This window comes from Podarcis filfolensis (assembly GCF_964270895.1).
Source record: "Podarcis filfolensis genome assembly, chromosome: 1".
NCBI classification, from domain to species: Eukaryota; Metazoa; Chordata; class Lepidosauria; order Squamata; family Lacertidae; genus Podarcis; species Podarcis filfolensis.
Genome location: NC_139604.1, coordinates 1,710,890 through 1,728,585, shown reverse-complemented (window position 1 = coordinate 1,728,585; position 17,696 = coordinate 1,710,890). Strand labels below are relative to the sequence as shown.

At 43.7% G+C, this 17,696-nt stretch overlaps 1 protein-coding gene across 5 annotated transcripts in view; it reads left to right on the top strand.

The window, feature by feature from the left end:
- ERBB4 (erb-b2 receptor tyrosine kinase 4) overlaps positions 1 to 17,696 on the top strand; it is a 799,874-nt gene that overhangs the window by 534,749 nt on the left and 247,429 nt on the right. For all 5 annotated transcript variants that reach the window (XM_083626464.1, XM_083626462.1, XM_083626465.1 and 2 more), the window contains one exon: positions 2,290 to 2,424. In XM_083626464.1, the coding sequence (XP_083482590.1) occupies positions 2,290 to 2,424 (135 nt within the window). The remainder of the gene's footprint in view (positions 1 to 2,289; positions 2,425 to 17,696) is intronic.

The following is a 17,696-nucleotide window of genomic DNA, read 5'->3' as shown; positions in this document are numbered from 1 at the left end:
ATCCACTGCACACAAAGAATATAAAATATTTTTGGCTATCTAACTGCACGTAATGCTTGAGACTAAGATCACTATTCTATATCACACTTTGCTGGGAGTCGATCCCATTGGAATGACTTCTGAGTAGGCATGAATCCAGACCCTCCAAATGTCCCTATTTTCCAGGGACAGTCCCAGATTTACAGATGCCGTCCTGGTTTATGACTGGATCCCACCATGTCCCACTTTTCCTTAGGATGTCCCTATTTTCATCAGAGAGATGTTGGAGGGTATGTGTTTAGGTTTAGGTTTGTGTCGCTCTGCCACAGCTGTGGCCCATCTGTTGGAGCAGGACAGCCTAGGGAGGGCCTAAGTTGTTCTTCACTTCAGTACAGTGGTACGTCTGGATATGAACACCTCTGGTTACAAACGCTTCTGGTTACGAGCTCCGCCAACCCGGAAGTAGCTGCTCCTGGTTATGAACTTTGCCCCAGGATGTGAACGAAAATTTCACGCCGGAGGCGCACATGCAGCAGGAGACCCCATTAGCGAAAGTGTGCCTCAGGATAAGAACTGTTTCAGCTTAAGAATGGACCTCCGGAATGAATTAAGTTCGTAACCAGAGGTACCACTGTAGAATATTTTCCAAGTTAGCTGTAGACCAATACTCTTCTTATCATGTACGAATTGGGCCTTGTGTATCATATGCTACAGTAAAATTTTCATTTCTGAGCACCGCTCTCCTTTAGTGGCACCCACTCTTTTTGTTCACTCTTTGATTTGACTCCTGCCTTTAGCTGTGGTGGTAGCAGCAGCTGTGTTCAGACCCCAACCTATGGCTTTCTCTAGGCCACTGCCAGGGTGGGTGGGAGGTGCAGGAGCTACTGCCAGCCATTATCCTAATTATTGTTGGTGTGCTGCAGGGGTGGCCTCTTCTCTCCCTGCAACACCGGGTAACAGTTATGTGGAATTCAGTTCCCCTTTTCACGTTCTCTTAGGACCCACTTTCCCTTTAGTATTTCAAAGTCCTGCACCTGAAATGGCACCTGACTTTCAGAGAATAGGAACGCGTGGACAGTTCTCCTGATGGAGAGATGGAGAAAGTGGTATCCCCCAAGGACATGTATTGGGACATGTGCTTTTTAAGTTGGTCATAAATGATCCAGCATTTGGGATGAGCAGTGAGGTGGCCAGGTTTGAAGAAGGGATTAAATTGTTCAGGGTCATAAAAACAAAAAGAGATTGTGAAGAGACCCAAAAGGACCATTTTACAGTTACTGAATGTAAAATGCCCAATGCAATTCTGTGCAAGCAAGTGTAAAGTGATGCTTGTAGGGGCAAAATGCTATCTATTCATCTATATGCTCATGGGGTTTGAACTGGCGGTGACTGGCAAGGAGTGGGGCTTTGAGGTTGTAGTAGTTAGCTCAGTGAAGACCTAGTGTCCAGCAGTTGTGAAGAAGGCAAATTCCATGCTAGGAAATGAATGGCAAATGAAAATGCTGATATGATATCATAATAGTGTTATACATATCTATGGTTTGACCACACTTGGAATACTGTGTACAGTTCTGTGTACAGATCACCTCACTTCAAAAAGGATATTGTAGTGTTGAAAAACGTTCAAAAAAGGACAGCAGACATGATCAAGGCAGTGTAGCACTCCTCTATCAGGAAAGTTGAAGTTAACATTTGGGACCTCTTAGCTTACGGAGAAGGTGAGCAAGAGATGTGACTGAAAATTATGTATAGCATGGAGAAAGTGGATGGGGGGGGGATTCTCCCTTTCTCATAACACTTGAACTCACCAGCATCAAATGAAGTTGAAAGATTCCTGACAGACAAAAGAAAGTCGTTCTTCACACAGCGCAGAGTTTAACTCTGGAACTTGCTCTTGGAGAAGGTAGGGTTGGCCACCAACCTGAATGACTTTAAAAGAGGATTGGAGAAATTTATGTAGAATAAGGCTATCAGTGACAACTAGCTACAATTGCTGTGCTCTGTCTCCACGGTTAGAGGCAGCAATGCTTCTGAATGCCAGTTGCTGGAAACTGCAGGAGAGGAGGGGGCTGCTGCTGCTGCTGCTGCTGCTGCTGCTGCTGCTGCTGCCAGGCCCCACTTGTGGGCTTCCCCAGGCATCTGGTTGGCCATGGTGAGAACTGGATGCGGAATTAGATGGACCACTAGTTTTGTCTGGGGGGCTCTTCTTAGGTTCTTAATTCTGCTTGAATATTCTAACATGACCCCATCCCACCATCCCTTTGTCAAATGTCCTTAATATATGTGTTTTCATCTTTCTCTTTGGTACAGAAATCTTAAATGGAGGAGTATATGTTGGACAGAACAGATTTCTTTGCTATGCAGACACTATTCAGTGGGAAGATATCGTTCGTAACCCTTTGGCTTCCAACTTTTCTGTGGTTCCGAAAAACAGCAGTGCAGATTGTAAGTATTGACTTTGTTTTCCACTCTTACCGCTTTGCCATTCTCACACTTATTCAGGTACACATCTACTTTTTCTTTCTGTGCTTTCTGTAACATCCATACATTAACAGTGCAATCCTGTGCATGTTTACTCAAGTGCACTAAGTCCAGTGGGACTCATGTCTTGGTAAGTGTGCATAGGGTTGCAAAGTAGGTTTCATTATGATTTAACCACTCAAAAAACCTGCCTGCTTCCAAGGTTCTTCCCCACCCTCCATTTATTTTCCTTTCCTTTCCTTTTTTTTCCTCTTTCTTTTTTACATTATCCGTAAGCTTCCTTTCCAACAAACTGCCTATGCTGAAAGAAACCAGGATCTGAAGCCCTCTTCAAAGACGCCATTGTTTAGAATTCCACTGCGAGGGCAAAACCCTGGTTAGTCTTAATTGCAGTTAGCATTGATACTCACAAACTGCTTAACCATTTCTTTCATTAGCCTTGAATTCAAGTATCATGCAACCAGATGCCAGCTGTCCAAGCACCTTCTTATTTTGTTTAAATGTTCCATCTCCCTCTCTTCACAGAATCTAGCCATATGAGTTAATTTAACTGAAGGATAGCGAATGTAGTGAGCTCCAGATGTTGTTGAACTCCATCAGCCCCAGCCATCATGGCTAACGGGCAGGGATGATGGGAGTTGTCCAACAACATCTGGAGGGCACCATCTTGCCAGTCCCTGGTTTAACTATATACAGGGTGTTCCAATTCCCATTTGAATTGGTGTAGTGCCAGTGTGATGTAGTGGTTAAGGGTGGTGGACTCCTAATCTGGGGAACCGGTTTCGCGTCTCCGCTCCTCCACCTGCAGCTGCTGGGTGACCTTGGGCCAGTCACACTTCTCTGAAGTCTCTCAGCCCCACTCACCTCACAGAGTGTTTGTTGTGGGGGAGGAAGGGAAAGGAGAATGTTAGCCGCTTTGAGACTCCTTCGGGAAGTGATAAAGCGGGATATCAAATCCAAACTCTTCTTCTCTTCTTCTTCTTGAAGCAATTCTCACTCTGTCTTATCCAATGTTTCTGAAAGGCTGAGGTGTGCAACTAGCTGCCCCTTGCTCTCTTCAAGTGTCCTGATTCTATCCTGCATTGGTGATTTGTCTGACGTGGCTTGATTATATCATCACTTAGGAAAGCAAATCAATATATCCTGTACAACTTTAACTGAGGGTGGGGATAACATCTGAACTGGAATCTAAAAGCTTTACTTGGTTGCTGTACTTTCACTTCCATATGCAAGCTCTAAACCAGGCATGGCCAACCTTGGCCCTCCAACTGTTTTGGGACTACAACTCCCATCATCCCTAGCTAACAGGACCAGTGGTCAGGGATGATGGGAATTGTAGTCCCAAAACAGCTGGAGGGCCAAGTTTGGCCAAGCCTGCAGTGTAAAAGCCTAAGCCTCAGTTTGAAAAGTTGCCACTTTGAGCTACAAGGTGACAAACACGGACATACAAGTTTCAGTCTTAGTTCAGGTGGGTCTCTAGTGCCAAAGGAGGGCAACTATCCACTCTAATTTTTCAAGGGATCCTGAATCTTCTCTTCTCTTGTTAGCAGTTGGAATCCTATATGCTGATGTGGTCTTCATTATCACAGTCAGGTACCCCCAAAGCCTTCGCTTAAATGCAGAGCCTTCTTCATTCACCATATGCAATTCTATAAGACTTAAAATATGGCTTAAAATATGGTTGAATCAGTATTACCAAGGTATTTGAACTTCAGAGGACATCACAGAAAAATTGTGGCTCTTTAAACTTTGTGGGGGAAATAAGTGGACACAATCCACATACAAGTTTTCAAATGCCTGCATTTAGTTCTCTGTGTACAAAATATAGAAAAAATATTCATGTACAATTACTCAGAGAAATAGAGGCGCCATGTTACCACCCATCAAGAGTTCAGAGCAAGATGTTGCTCAGTTTTACAAAAGTTTTAAGACACAGCATTGTTGTATTCAAGTTTGTAAAGTTTTGGACTAGGTGGGGGGAAATGATTAGAACACTAAAATTGCAGAGTGATCATGGTGTTAGGACAGTGGGCAACCTTCATTTCAAACACATTGCTGACCCATAACTTTTCAAGGTTAACATAAGCAAAAGTTAAGGTCTGCATCCTTTGGAGAATTGAAAAGGAGATTGTGCTGTTGTCTGAAATAGGAAAGTGATGCAGCCTAGTGGTTATGACGAATCAGGAATGCACCAGTTCAAAACCTCATAGCTGCATTATGAGTATAATAATGCTGATCACTTTCACAGGGTTGGTGTAAGGATTATAAGAATGCCTGTGAAGGAGTTTGAATACTCTGTGGCCAGACTGGTTGGGGTTGATGGGAAATGGAGCCCAACAACTTATGGAGGGCCTCAAGTTCCCCTTTCCTGCTTTAAGACCCAACCTCACTTGATGATGAGCTGGAACCTCAACTGCAGGACAAGGTGCCTTCATCACTGTAAACCGTTGTGTGAAGGAGCAGTGGAAAGTCAGTGAAAGAGCAGGAGGCAATGCCATACCGTATTAAAGAGCTGAATTTGTTCTTTTAGTCTGCTAAGGGACAGATTTCCAAAAGCTCCTAAGTGGTTTAGCAGCACACGTCCCATTGAAAGTCAATGGAATGTGTGGTCTTAAGTTACTTTTGGTATTTTTGATAATCTTGCCCTCTGAGCTTGATGTCCAGATTTCAACCCTTCCTGATTATCCAAATCAGTGGTTTATGTTGAGACATCTATATTCTACCAATGCCTGGGTATATAGTTGAGAAAGCTGAACCTGCCAGAGACAGATACAAGATCTGCATCTCCCAAAAGGAGAGAAAGCATTAGTCATTACTAGCTTATTCAGTTTACGTGTCTTGGCCATGAACTTCAGTACGATAAATGAACCCAAGGAGAGATATCAGTGGTTGTCCGATGTTGATATTTAACTGTGCCTAGCACACAGGTCCCCTCTACATGAGAAATCTGGAAATGCTGCACTTTACCCTTTCTTGTTTTGGGGAATCTTTTGTGGAAGTTTAAGAGGGAGCATCTCAATGCTTTACACTCATCTGTGTTATGAAACTGTAACATTAAATTTTGGGTGAGTTGTTTCCCCTAAAATCTTAAGTAAAATGGTGAACTGGCTGTCCTCTCTTCCATAAAGCTGTAGGGAAACAAATATAGTGACAAACTAGTTTGTGTTCCTTTAAAGTTCTTTGGGGTAAAACAAATTTCCCCAGCTGAAACCTGCTACTGGTCTTATATACAACCTATGCCGTTTAGAACAGCATTTGATCGCAGTAAAACAAATCACCAGCAGAATGTAACAGCAATACATTTTCTCACCTTGGCTGACAGAAAATGTGAAGTGGTGACTAATTCCCATTCTTAAAGTCAACTCTTGCCTAGTATATCATTTCTAATGCAGCTTTAAATTGCAAGCTGTGTACCGAAAAAGTGACATTCGGAACAGTAGACGGTGAACACGTTTTTATTGTAGAGTTAGGTTAAATTATATCCCTTTATTAAGGCGCAGTCAATTAACATTTTAAATACGTATGTGCTTGGGGAGTAGGGAAAATGCGCTTTCACAGACAGGGGCCCCTGAATCATTGCGACAGGTGTCAGCACACAATACCAGCCATAGAAGCTGTTCTTTCACAAAAAGAAAGGCACAAATCAGGAAAGTATCATACAAAAACCTCTTTTGTATGGAAAATTCCTCAAGTGCTCACAAAATAATGTTTTAACAGCCACAAGTGTTTTCTCAGCTGGGAAGCATAGCCAATAAATGCTGAGGAGAGAACCAGTGCTCCCCCTCAAGTTGTTAACCATTTCAAAGATACGCACTTATTTGCATTTCTTGCAATTAAAGAATATGAACTGGGATAATTTGCTTTAGAAAAATGGCAATGGAAAGTGGGTGGTGGGGAATGGAGGAATGTCAATATTTGTTTTCTTTTAAAAATCCATTTTTGCCAAGTGCTGGAGAATGAAAAGAGGGAGGAATGTGAGGCAGAAAGTAGACTTGCAGAGTTTTGGCATTTCAGATAGGGAATTTAGTAGCCCCATGAAACCCTTTCATGTGAGAAAGAGCTAAAAAAGGTGAAAAGGCTTCTTTGTCCTCTGAAGTACCAGTGGATATAAAAAGCCAACTGAGGAAGAATTTCAGCAACAGGAAACAGACCAAGCTTTTGAGTGCCTAGTGACAAAAAAAATAATACTGGATTTTCCCAAAGTTTTCCGAAAGTCTAATCCTTGTAATGTCAGAGGGTAGGATCCTGCTGTACTTTATACATGCTGAAATACTGATTTCAAAGGCATGCCTACATGTGTACTCCTGTTTCAAACATTCTTTACTCCAGAGTTTGAAGAATCTCATTTTATTGGGCATCCACACATGGCCAGGCCAGATGGGCAAATGTGTGTAAATAGGCTTACCTCTGCTTATGTTGCTGGAGCAATTATTGGCAAATTTTGTTTTTTAATTATGATTATTTATATATATTCCATCTTTTCCCCAGTCTGCAGCTTATGGTGGCTTGCACAGATGAAATAGAGAAAGCAAAAATCATAGAAAAGACAATAATTAAAATGCAATTAAACAGTTTTATGAATTTAATTTAGTACTCACTTCCCATAAAACACCCAAAAGGAATTTAACAATAAAAAATGATTTTAAGTCCAATCCAAATAGTGATTAGCTTTACAGTAAATGATTAGGTTTCTGTACTTGTGTGCATTTCCATGTCGTCATTAAATCAGGAATGACAGAAGCAGCAGTCGTATATCTCCTCCCCCCTTGTCTCCTGCAATGTATGGCACTACCTAACATGTGATGCTCATGTCATTACACCTGGAGATTTATGGCCCCTCTATAAGCAGTAATCAACAGAAGGGAGTGTGGGCAGGGATCTTTTTAAAAGCACCGTGACGTTTATACCATATGTTTTATAGCATTCTGCCTTATCGAGTGTTAGGAATGAGGAGATGGTGGATTACTAAATTGAACTGGAGCTCTGCGTTCACCATAAGATGTGGTTCCAGTCTTATATAGCATCCGTCACAATGAGACATCAGAATGAATACTAGTCAAAAGAAAGTTTTACAATTGACATAAAAGACAGGTACAAAGAAGGAAACTATATCAATTCAAATCCTTCTGCCACTTTAATAAGCTAGTAGTGTAAAGTAAGGGGTGTGGGTGGTACTGTGGTCTAAACTGCTGAGCCTCTTGGGCTTGCCAGTCAGAAGGTCAGCAGTACGAATCTGTGCAACGGGGTGAGCTCCCATTGCTCTGCCCCAGCTCCTGCCAACCTAGCAGTTTGAAAGCACATGAGTGCAATTAGATAAATAGGTACTGCTGCGGCGAGAAGGTAAATGGTGTTTCCGTGCGCTCTGGTTTCCGTCACTGTGTCCCATTACACCAGAAGTGGTTTATTCCTGCTGGCCACATGACCTGGAAAGCTGTCTGTGGACAAACGCCGGCTCCCTCAGCCTGAAAGTGAGATGAGCAATGCACCCCATAGTCTCCTTTGACTGGACCTAACCATCCAGGGGTCATTTACCTTACCTTACCTTACCTTACCTTAGTGTAAAGTATGTGCAGTGAGATTCCAGCAGATATCAAGAGGGATCAAATCCCTTCAGTGAGAGACCACCCACCATGGTTGAGCGTAGAAAACAGCCTCTTTCCTCCTTAGCACGTTATCCCTACAAGAGGAAAGCCTACCCTGCAGTTTCTTAGTGAACATTAGCCTATTGAAATGTATAACATATTATGTGAACATGGCTTGTTTAAAACCCATCTGCTAATTAAAACAGTACTTCACAGGAAGGAGAAGCATTTAGCTTAAAAAGAATTATTATTCCCTTTTATGAGTAGCAATGTAGGAAATACAAATTATATAACAATTCCATTGATTCTGTTATTGACATTTTTGGGTGAGTGGACGGATTGGTAGCTTGCATCTCGCATAATAGGGTTCAAATAATTTAGCTCACTATCTTTGAAGAAGGCCTTTGCCAAAGTAGAGGAGCATGTGTGGCCTGAAGCCAGCTGGACTAATTGGTGCTCTTCAACAGACCAGGGTTCAAAATCCCATCTGTTGCTTAGTCGTTCAACAAAACGCCAGACCTATTCTACAGGGATAGGAGGAGCACAGAGAGAAGAAACGCCGTCGAGGATACCTTCATCTTCCCTGCCTGCAAGAAGATGAAGATGCATATGGGTCTCTACAGCAGTTTGACTTTACCCCCAATGGCACACTCTTTCCATTGTCTCTCGAGACAGATGGATGGAAACTAAACTTACCCCCAAGTTGATCCAGGGACTCCAGAGATGTTTGGCTGCCTTTTACAGTAGCAAGTAGGAGCCTCTGCTAGTTGACTGGCCAACTCCATTATGAGAATTGCTGCATGTGGTTTTTCTCAGCTGCAGAACCACAGACTGGAAGAACAGTTCCACATCTCCAGATTAACTCCGGGGTAAATGCCCAGGGATGCTTTTACTACTTATGGACAACTTTGCTGGCAGAAAACCTTTGCCCGTTCCTGAAATCAGTGCTTGTGGGAAAGTGATGTCCTTCTTTCAAGAGGAGGCCATACTTTGTAGCCAGACTAGAACTAGTGACTCCACCCATGGTTTAGTGCAAACAGCACACCAACCTTCCCCTGCATGTATGTTTGGCACCCAGCTGGCATGGATATGCCCTAGATAGGAGGAGTGAGATGGCTGTTCATAATGCTGTCCCCTGTAGGGAAAGGAAAGCTGCCATACACATAAACACACACCCTTCTGTATCCATCCAGTGAAATCCTGACTCAAGGAAGGTGGCATACATGGTTCTTCCCTTCCTCATTTACTCCCCACAACAACCCTTTGTGAAGGGAAGTTAGGTTGAGAGGCGGTGACTGGGCCAAGGTCACCCAGTGAGCTTCACAAGTGCGTGGGGATTTGAACCTTGGACTCCAAGGTCCTAGTCCAACACTCTAACCACTACGCCACACCGGCTCTTACCACTGTGCTGCCAAAAATGCTGAACCTCTGGTGACTCACAGTTGCCCACATAGTTATTTGCACTAAAGCTGTGGGGACGCGGGTGGCGCTGTGGTCTGAACCACTGAGCCTAGGGCTTGCTGATCGGAAGGTCAGCAGTTCAAATCCTCGCAACAGGGTGAGCTCCTGTTGCTCAGTCCCTGCTCCTGCCAACCTAGCAGTTTGAAAGCACGTCAAAGTGCAAGTAGATAAATAGGTACCACTCCAGCAGGAAGGCAAACAGCATTTCCGTGCACTGCTCTGGTTCAGCTTAGACATGCTGGCCACATGACCCGGAAAAACTGTCTGCGGACAAACGTTGGCTCCCTCGGCCAGTAAAGCGAGATGAGCGCCGCAACCTCAGAGTCGTCTGCAACTGGACTTAACTGTCAGGGGTCCTTTACCTTTACCTGTGCTAGAGCAGGGACACAATTGCCTCTGCCATCAAGGGAGAGTAAAGAAACATGGGAGTGAAGAATGGACACAAAGTATTTGCACCCTTCCCAGTGTGGAAACCAGGGGGATCAAATAGTTCAGGAATACAGTATGGTGTTATTTTGATGCTTCTTTGTGAAAGGGTGAGCAGTTCGTCCTCCAGTAAAAATACCACATAATGAAAACAGCACTTAGTACAGCATTTAGAAAAGGTTTCCCTGCCTCTCCCCAAAATCTTTTTATTTTAACACATCAAACTGTGTTTCCTCTCTCACCTCCCTGATTCTTCCAGCTCTGGCTGCATGCTAACAACAGCTAAAAGATACATTGGCTTACCGCACAATATTTCCGTTATGCTCATTGTTTTTCTTTAGTGTGGAATTAGAGCAAGAATGCCACAAGCCTCATCATTTCCTTGTCAGCGTGCCTTTGATTTTGCTGGGTACCTCCTCTGGAAAAATCTCTTACGGTGACATTCAGGTTTCTCACACACCATTATGTACTGTGACAAAGAAAATTCTTGTGGCTGTAGCTTGTGATTCTCACACATAATTACCCTCTTGGCAATGCATCTGTAAGTCTTGATACATTCATAGGAAACCACCTGTTCTTTTATTTTAGTTTGCATTTGATCCTCATTGCTGCATTGATAGAAAAAGGTCTACTATTATACAAACCTGCTTGTGTGACATTTTCCTCCAGCCACACTCTGTCAGAGGGGTGGGGAACATGTGGCTCTCCAGATGTTGTCGGACTCCAACTCCCATCAGCCCCAGCCAAAATGGGGAGGTGTCAGGAAAAATGGGAGTGCATTCCAACAACCCTCAGAGAAGCCAGTAATGTGTGCAGGAGTCATGGTCTCCTGGGCAGTTTGGTCCAAGCCCAGTTTAAAGATAGAGAACCCTAAGAGGAGAAAGCAAGGGGAGGTATTGTATTTTTATTTACATTGTAGTGGCGTCCCTAAGATGGTTGGACTGTGCCTTGTGCGCCTTCTTCTGGAAACTCCTGCAACCATGCTGGTGCCAAATGTATCGCTCTGCTTTCCTTTGCACCACATCAGTGAGGCTAAGAAGGGAGCCTTGTCATCTAGGCAGCCCAGGACCTCCATACAAACTGCCCAGGCTTGCACCCCAGGGCGGTCACGTCAGTACTGCTATTGCAGCAAAAACAACAGTTACAAGTTACCAGTCTCTACATAGGTGCTGTGATTCTCCACAAGTTTGACTTCACCCTTGGAGGTAGACTCCATTTTTTCTGGAGACAGATGGATGCCAGCAGCAGCAGCACCAACAGCAACAACAACAGTGAATCTTTCTAAATGGGCATCTATACCAGAGGTGGGAACTGGATCCAGGTTGATTGCCCAGTTGTCAATCAGAGTTTTTTTAGGGAGGACGGCACTGCCAGTGGGGCTGGAGGAGGCGGAGGCGGACAGCGGCTGGAGGGCGTCTCCTCCGGCAGGGAAGAGGCGGAGGCTGGACGCAGCGCCTCCCGGCTCAGCTAGCCACTTCGTGCCACCGTGGCCACAGCAGACGGAAGCTCCAGGCACGGCGCTGCTTCGGCGCAGCATGGCAGAGGCGGGCAAGGGTGGCGAGCTGATGCCAGGAGGTGCGGCATCCAGCCTCCTCCTGTTCCCTGGCGCCCTCCAGAACTTGGTGCCCTGGCGCCCCGCACCACTAGCCCCTATGGGTAAGATGCCCCTGCCTAGGAGGGAGGTCCTAGGAACTTGCCTGATGCCCAGATGGAGTTAAGGCACAGCAAGCCTCTCACTGGTCAGCAGGGGTTGAGATTGAGGTGTGGCAACCTATGACAATCCTGTGGGATTTCCACAAGTGTCCCCTCATGCATGGATTACACATAAATCCTCCTTTTAACTCTGTCTCTCTGGGAGTTTGACTTGGATACAGTCCCTGACATAAATTACACAAATAAATTACATGCAAAGCCATGTATGTATACAGCTTAGAAACTATTTTCCTTGATGGGTAAAACTACAGGCAAACCTCTTACCATTCCTTGATTCATATGTGACAGAACCACCGGAACCCAGATCAAAATGTCTCAGAGGCCAGTTCTCCCCCATCTGTGCTTTATGAAAATACTTGAATGAGTTGCCTGGAGAAAGTGGCCTTTGCAGGAACAAGCCCCAAATTTCCCATAGTTTTTTTGGCCCAGGAGATTATGCCTGCTGTATCTGTTGCTGCAGGGGAAAGGAAGCCAGGAAGGGGTGGTTTCTGACACCTCTCTCCTGCCTTTTTTCAGCGTAGTCTCTTGTCTGTTTTCATCGCATTGGCCTTAAGACATTTCTGTGTCAGAACAGAATAGTAACATTACAGCAAACCTGCTATCAATCCTGCACTGTCATTGATAAATATGAAACCAGTGGGCTGTGTCAATTTTGTGCTGCAGACATGCATTTCTTGACATCCCGTTGACTCCCTCCCTCTGTCGGTCGATCACTCTTTATATCAGGCTTGTCTTCTGCAGACCACTTCAGTGATACCCTGTAATTTAGGGATTCTATACAGATTTCCTCAATTCCTTAAGCGCATTATTATCTCTCCTGCCACACCAGTGGGCCTCCCATTTCATATTATTCATGAAAGCGCATATTTCATTGTTTGTAAGTTTTCTGTTTTTGCTCTGTTCAGCTTCAGCTTTAAGTTTTTATCTCTGATTTTTATTTACTGCTGTCCTCTTTCTTTCTCTCTTCTTTTCCCAGCTCTCAGTGTGTATCTCTTTCTGTTTGTTTTCATAACACAAACATATTTCCCTGGTCAGTCTCTTTTTCATCTATATGTGTCTGAATCACTATGTGTGTGTCTCTATCTATCTATCTAGAAAGATTAGTGGATAAATAGAATGGGCCAACTGGTATACTAAAATATTTGCTAGGCACGTGGAATATTTGTGCCATGGGCTCTGAATAGCAGATGAAGTAGTGAGTCTCCATTATAAGGATGGAAAGCTCACTAGAAAATGTTTCAGTAGTATCTAGAACTCTAAGGTTAACGTATGGCAGGAAAGATGATACAGAAAAGGACGTGTGATTCTTTCCTTATTCTTTCTACTGCTGGGCCAAAGCTGTCCTCTAATTTCTCAAAAGTGTTCTTCCCTGACAAAGGAAACTTCTGTTTTTCCGCCTTCTTGAAAGCATGCTTGGGATTTTATTTATATGATTAATGTGTGTGGGTTTTTGTTTATTGTTTTTCATTTTGAATCCTGACATCCTGCTTTATAGCTTCAAGAGGCTGTCAGAGCATCATTCAAAAGCACACTGCAGCTAACTGTCCCCCAAAAGCAGGTCCAGGAGCACCCCCAAACTGGAAAGCTGATTTGTCTGGAAAATGTTGCCACAAAAGAAATGGAAAGTGCCCATGAAGCAGCAAACTGTGGTCTTGGAGATCTCATATAAGTCATGAGAACAAATAATTCAGCTGCATTTGCTTGTGGAAGAAAATCCCTTGTGTTCATTCACCATTGGTGGATTCCTCCACTGGAAGGAAGATTTGTGCTCCAAGTGCACAAGAACAGCTTGCCTGTTCTGTTTTAAGCAGGGGGGGGGTGGATGGGACCGGAGAGTCTGACTTTCTACTAGGTAATTAACTTTCAAATCGATAGAAGAGATCTAAAGATTAGCATAGGGGTAGTAGAAAATGTAAAATGATTTTTACTTAACAAAAGAGTGTGGATGAATAAACGCATGACAATAGGAATTGTCAGACAAGGGCACAGAAGGCATTACAGGCTGATAAAGGCAGAACAATTCATCCCAACAATAGTATCTTTAATTTGTACTAATGCCATACTGTGCTGTTTGAATTATATTTTGATTTTGCAATCAAATGTATCGTTTTAGTCATGCAAAAAGCTGGTCTCTTAAACTACTTAGGAAAACACAATGCAGAGCTATTTAAACAGAGTCCTATTTAAACATTACTAATGAAGTAATAGGGATGCAGGTAGTGCTGACCTATGGCTGCATGACTTGTGACAAATCCTTAGGGACTGGGTAGACAACAGGGTTTGATGGCAGAGGACGGGTGATTGGTCCTCGGTCGTGGGACTTGGTGGCGAGGCCCCTTAGGGCCTCGAGTGGCGGTTTTAGGCCTTGGCAAGGTATCCTTTAATCTGACATCAAGTTGGGGGAGATGCATTCATGCTCCCTCCCATGCGGCAGCGTTTGCAGGGCCCGTTAAAGGGCAAAAACCAGGAGTCCCTGGCCCTAGAGCGGCAGCATGTAGGTCAAACTCCTGGGCTGAGGTTAGTGGAAGGGCATGCTGTGTAAGTTTGTGCTTTGCAGTCCCCTCTCACTGGATCTCATCTGCCTGCATATCCTCAGCCAGGCGGGCTGAGAGGGTTACCTGCCAAGGCCTGTGCCAAGTTTCCCACTTCTGAAGCTCAATAAAGTTGTGGCCAATTTGAACCCATACTCTGGTCTCTTGTCTCATTCTTTGGGGAAAAGGGCAGGCACCACAGACAGGGTTTAGCGCGTGTGCCCACAATGAAGTAATAGTGGTTTCTTAATTCAGAACTATATTGCATTGGGTTTAAAGTTTTGTGACTGTAAGGGACAGATGTCCCATGAGTTTCCATAGTGTGACACACAGGCCTGCTTCTCATTGATGGGGTAAACTGTTGTTTCAGTCATACCACCTACGTGAGGTTTTATTACTGAATGCTCCTACATGTAATCAATACAGTGGTATCTCGGTTTACAAACTTAATCCGTACTGGAAGTCCACTCTTAAACCAAAACCATTCTTAAACCAAGGTGCGCTTTCCCTAATGAGGCCTCCTGCCGCCGGTGCCCTTCCACCGTTCGGATTCCGTTCTTAGACTGAGTTAAAGTTCTCAAACCAAGACACTATTTCTAGTTTTGCGGTGTTTGTAAACCAAATCGTTCTTAAACTGAACTGTTCTTAAACCGAGGTTCCACTGTATCTATATCTATCTACATATATATCTGTCTATAACTAGATGTCAATAAAAAAGGTTCTAAACTAATTTCTATCTATTTACCTATCAGTCTAGAGAGGTCATGTACTCCACCAGCCATCTGCAGTTTGAAGTGGAATAACTCAGTTTAATGAGAGCACAGCCAGAACTTCCAAAGGAAATTATTCTCACTGTAGGACAATGGTACAACTATTTCCTGGTTTTTAACAGAGTATGCATATTGCCTATGAATGCTGATCACTCCCAAGTTTTAGGCAGTTGGTCCTTAGCATTCCTCAGACTATCCTGTGATTATCCCACCACCCTTCTGAGTAATACCCCTCCCCACCCTCTTACTATATATATAAGGGCCTAGTGACTTCTGTTTCAGTGTATCTGAAGAAGTGTGCATGCACACGAAAGCTCATACCAAGAACAAACTTAGTTGGTCTCTAAGGTGCTACTGGAAGGAATTTTTATTATTTTGTTTATCCTCTGATTATTATATTTCATTCTTTGGGTGGGGGGACGGACCTTGGGGTTCTCTAACCTACTACAGGATTTCCTGTGACAGTTAAACAGAATCTAAAATGGAAGAAATTTACCCTACTGTGGGAAATATGCGACCACATTGGAGCATACCTCCAGAACCTTAAGTAAACATAACCAATTCACAAACATATGGGATTAGCCTTAAGAGTTTCAAAGCGTATGACTTTCTCTAGCTCAATCCTACGCCCAGTGAGGCTCCTCATAGGATTGCAGCCTTGGGCATTGCACCACTTATTTTGTAAAGTTATGCACTGATAGATAATTCATATGGGAAACTAATGCTAAAGTTTTAAAAGGCAGCCTAAGGTTCTGGGAGAAATGGAGAAGAAACATTTATGAGATGCGTCCTTCAGACTCTTAAGGACAAAGGAAGGAAAAGTGGATTTCGCCTCCTGGGAGCTGGTTTCTCACATGCCAATTGCAAGGGAGATCTGTAGATAAAACGTCAGATTTCACACCCACCCACCCTTCTGTAGTCTGTAATGAATGGCAGTTCAGGAAATGGACAAGGTAACCACTTATCAAAGAAAATTGCTTTGGAAAGTCAAACCCACGTCACATATTGTAGTGATGGCCGGGTTCCAGTTAATTGCTGTGAGTCAACATTTGACTACCCTAAGATCAGATGTGTTTGGTTTGAGATTTCTTTCTGTCAGACATTTCCCAGTCTTACATAGAGCCAAGTGCTTATGCAAAGGTGCTGAGAAGAATCAGCTCTTACCAATGTCATGATGACCTTCAGGGTGTCAGAGAACTTCCTCTCAACAGGGCTATTGAACCATAAATAGTGAATGAATTTTCACACTGCCATTTGTAAGGAAGTGGAGCTAGTCAAACGTAAAACCATTCAGTGTCAGGGGCTACTCGGGGGTTCCATATGAATCCAGAGGGCGAGTGTGGGCTTTCTTCCTGGATTCCTCAGGGCAGGGATATCGGCTGCAGACAAGCTTGACTGCTGTGTTGACGAGTCGTATCAGCCGAGTTCAATCCAGAGATTTCATACTGCCTGCCAATTGCAGAGACAGATGTTGTGTAGCTCTAATTCCTCCTATGTACCTCACATAGATTAAAAGGCTGTTTAAATACTAACTGCAGATTTATCCTCCAAGGTGATTGGGGGAAATACAAGGTTCTCTTTCCCCCACCCTGTTTTATCATCACAACCACCCTGCAAGACAAATTAGGCTGAGAGTGACTGGCCCAAGGTCACCTAGTGTGCCAAGCCTTGCACTTTAACTACCAATACACCAGGTTAGAACCCAGTCCTAGGGTCTCTGATAAACAGAATCTTCACCCTACACATGGCAGAATAATCTACCTATTCATCTCAGTTCAGCTTGCTGAAAGATATGTGCAAAGCCAAGCAAACAAATAAGAACTCGCATATTTTGTAATGTGCTTTCTTGATGGAGTATCTTTAAGCAAAGAGAATTGTTCTGTGTTGGTCCCAAGAAAAGAAACCATGGAATGGTTGATATATACATAATTAGCTAAAGCCGAGGTTTCTTCAGGAAAAAAATATAGCATCAGAAGCCCTTATTATAGAGTGTGGTTTTACTGTAAGTCATCCACTCCCCAGCATTTTCTAACTGATTAAAGAAAACCTAGACTCTTTCAGTGCAGTTCCCAATTTGTGGAATGCCCTGCAGAGTGTAGTGTGTCTCCCTCCCCCCCTATTGATTTCCAGGAGGAAATTAAAAAACAGTCTTGTTTACGCCGGCACTTGATGGCTAGCAACCCTGAGATAATTGTTGGAGAATGTTTATAACTATTTTTAGAACTTTAGAACTGTTTTCAGTTGTTGTTGTTGTTGTTGTTTACATGTCTGGATAGGCTTGCCTAAACAAAAAAGAGCCCTGCTGCCCTGGGCTCCTTTGGGAGGATAGGCAGGCTGTAAATAAAGCACTATAACCCAACACAGGGGCATATCCTAATGCTTGACAGTCTTAGCCATCACTCTCTGGCATCTGGTCTAACTACAAGAGTCTGGTTTTCATACCCTTCCTTTTCTGAGCCCTGCAACATCCTTTCTGTGACAGGTACCTGCAACGCTGCCTCCAAATTCCACACAGGCCCCAAAGGTTGGGAACTCTTGGAACAAAGTACTGCAGCAAACTGCAAACACCAGTTCATGAATTAATTGTAGAAATTGTAGACGGGATGATGGAGAAAAATACAGATTCAATCCACAAAACAAAAATGTAACAGAATACAGGAAATCTGCTCATCTCCTTACAGAGTGCCCCTAGCTTGCTTATTTAAATACCCACTGGTGGCATTGACAAAACATGTCAGCCAAGGGTCCAGAGA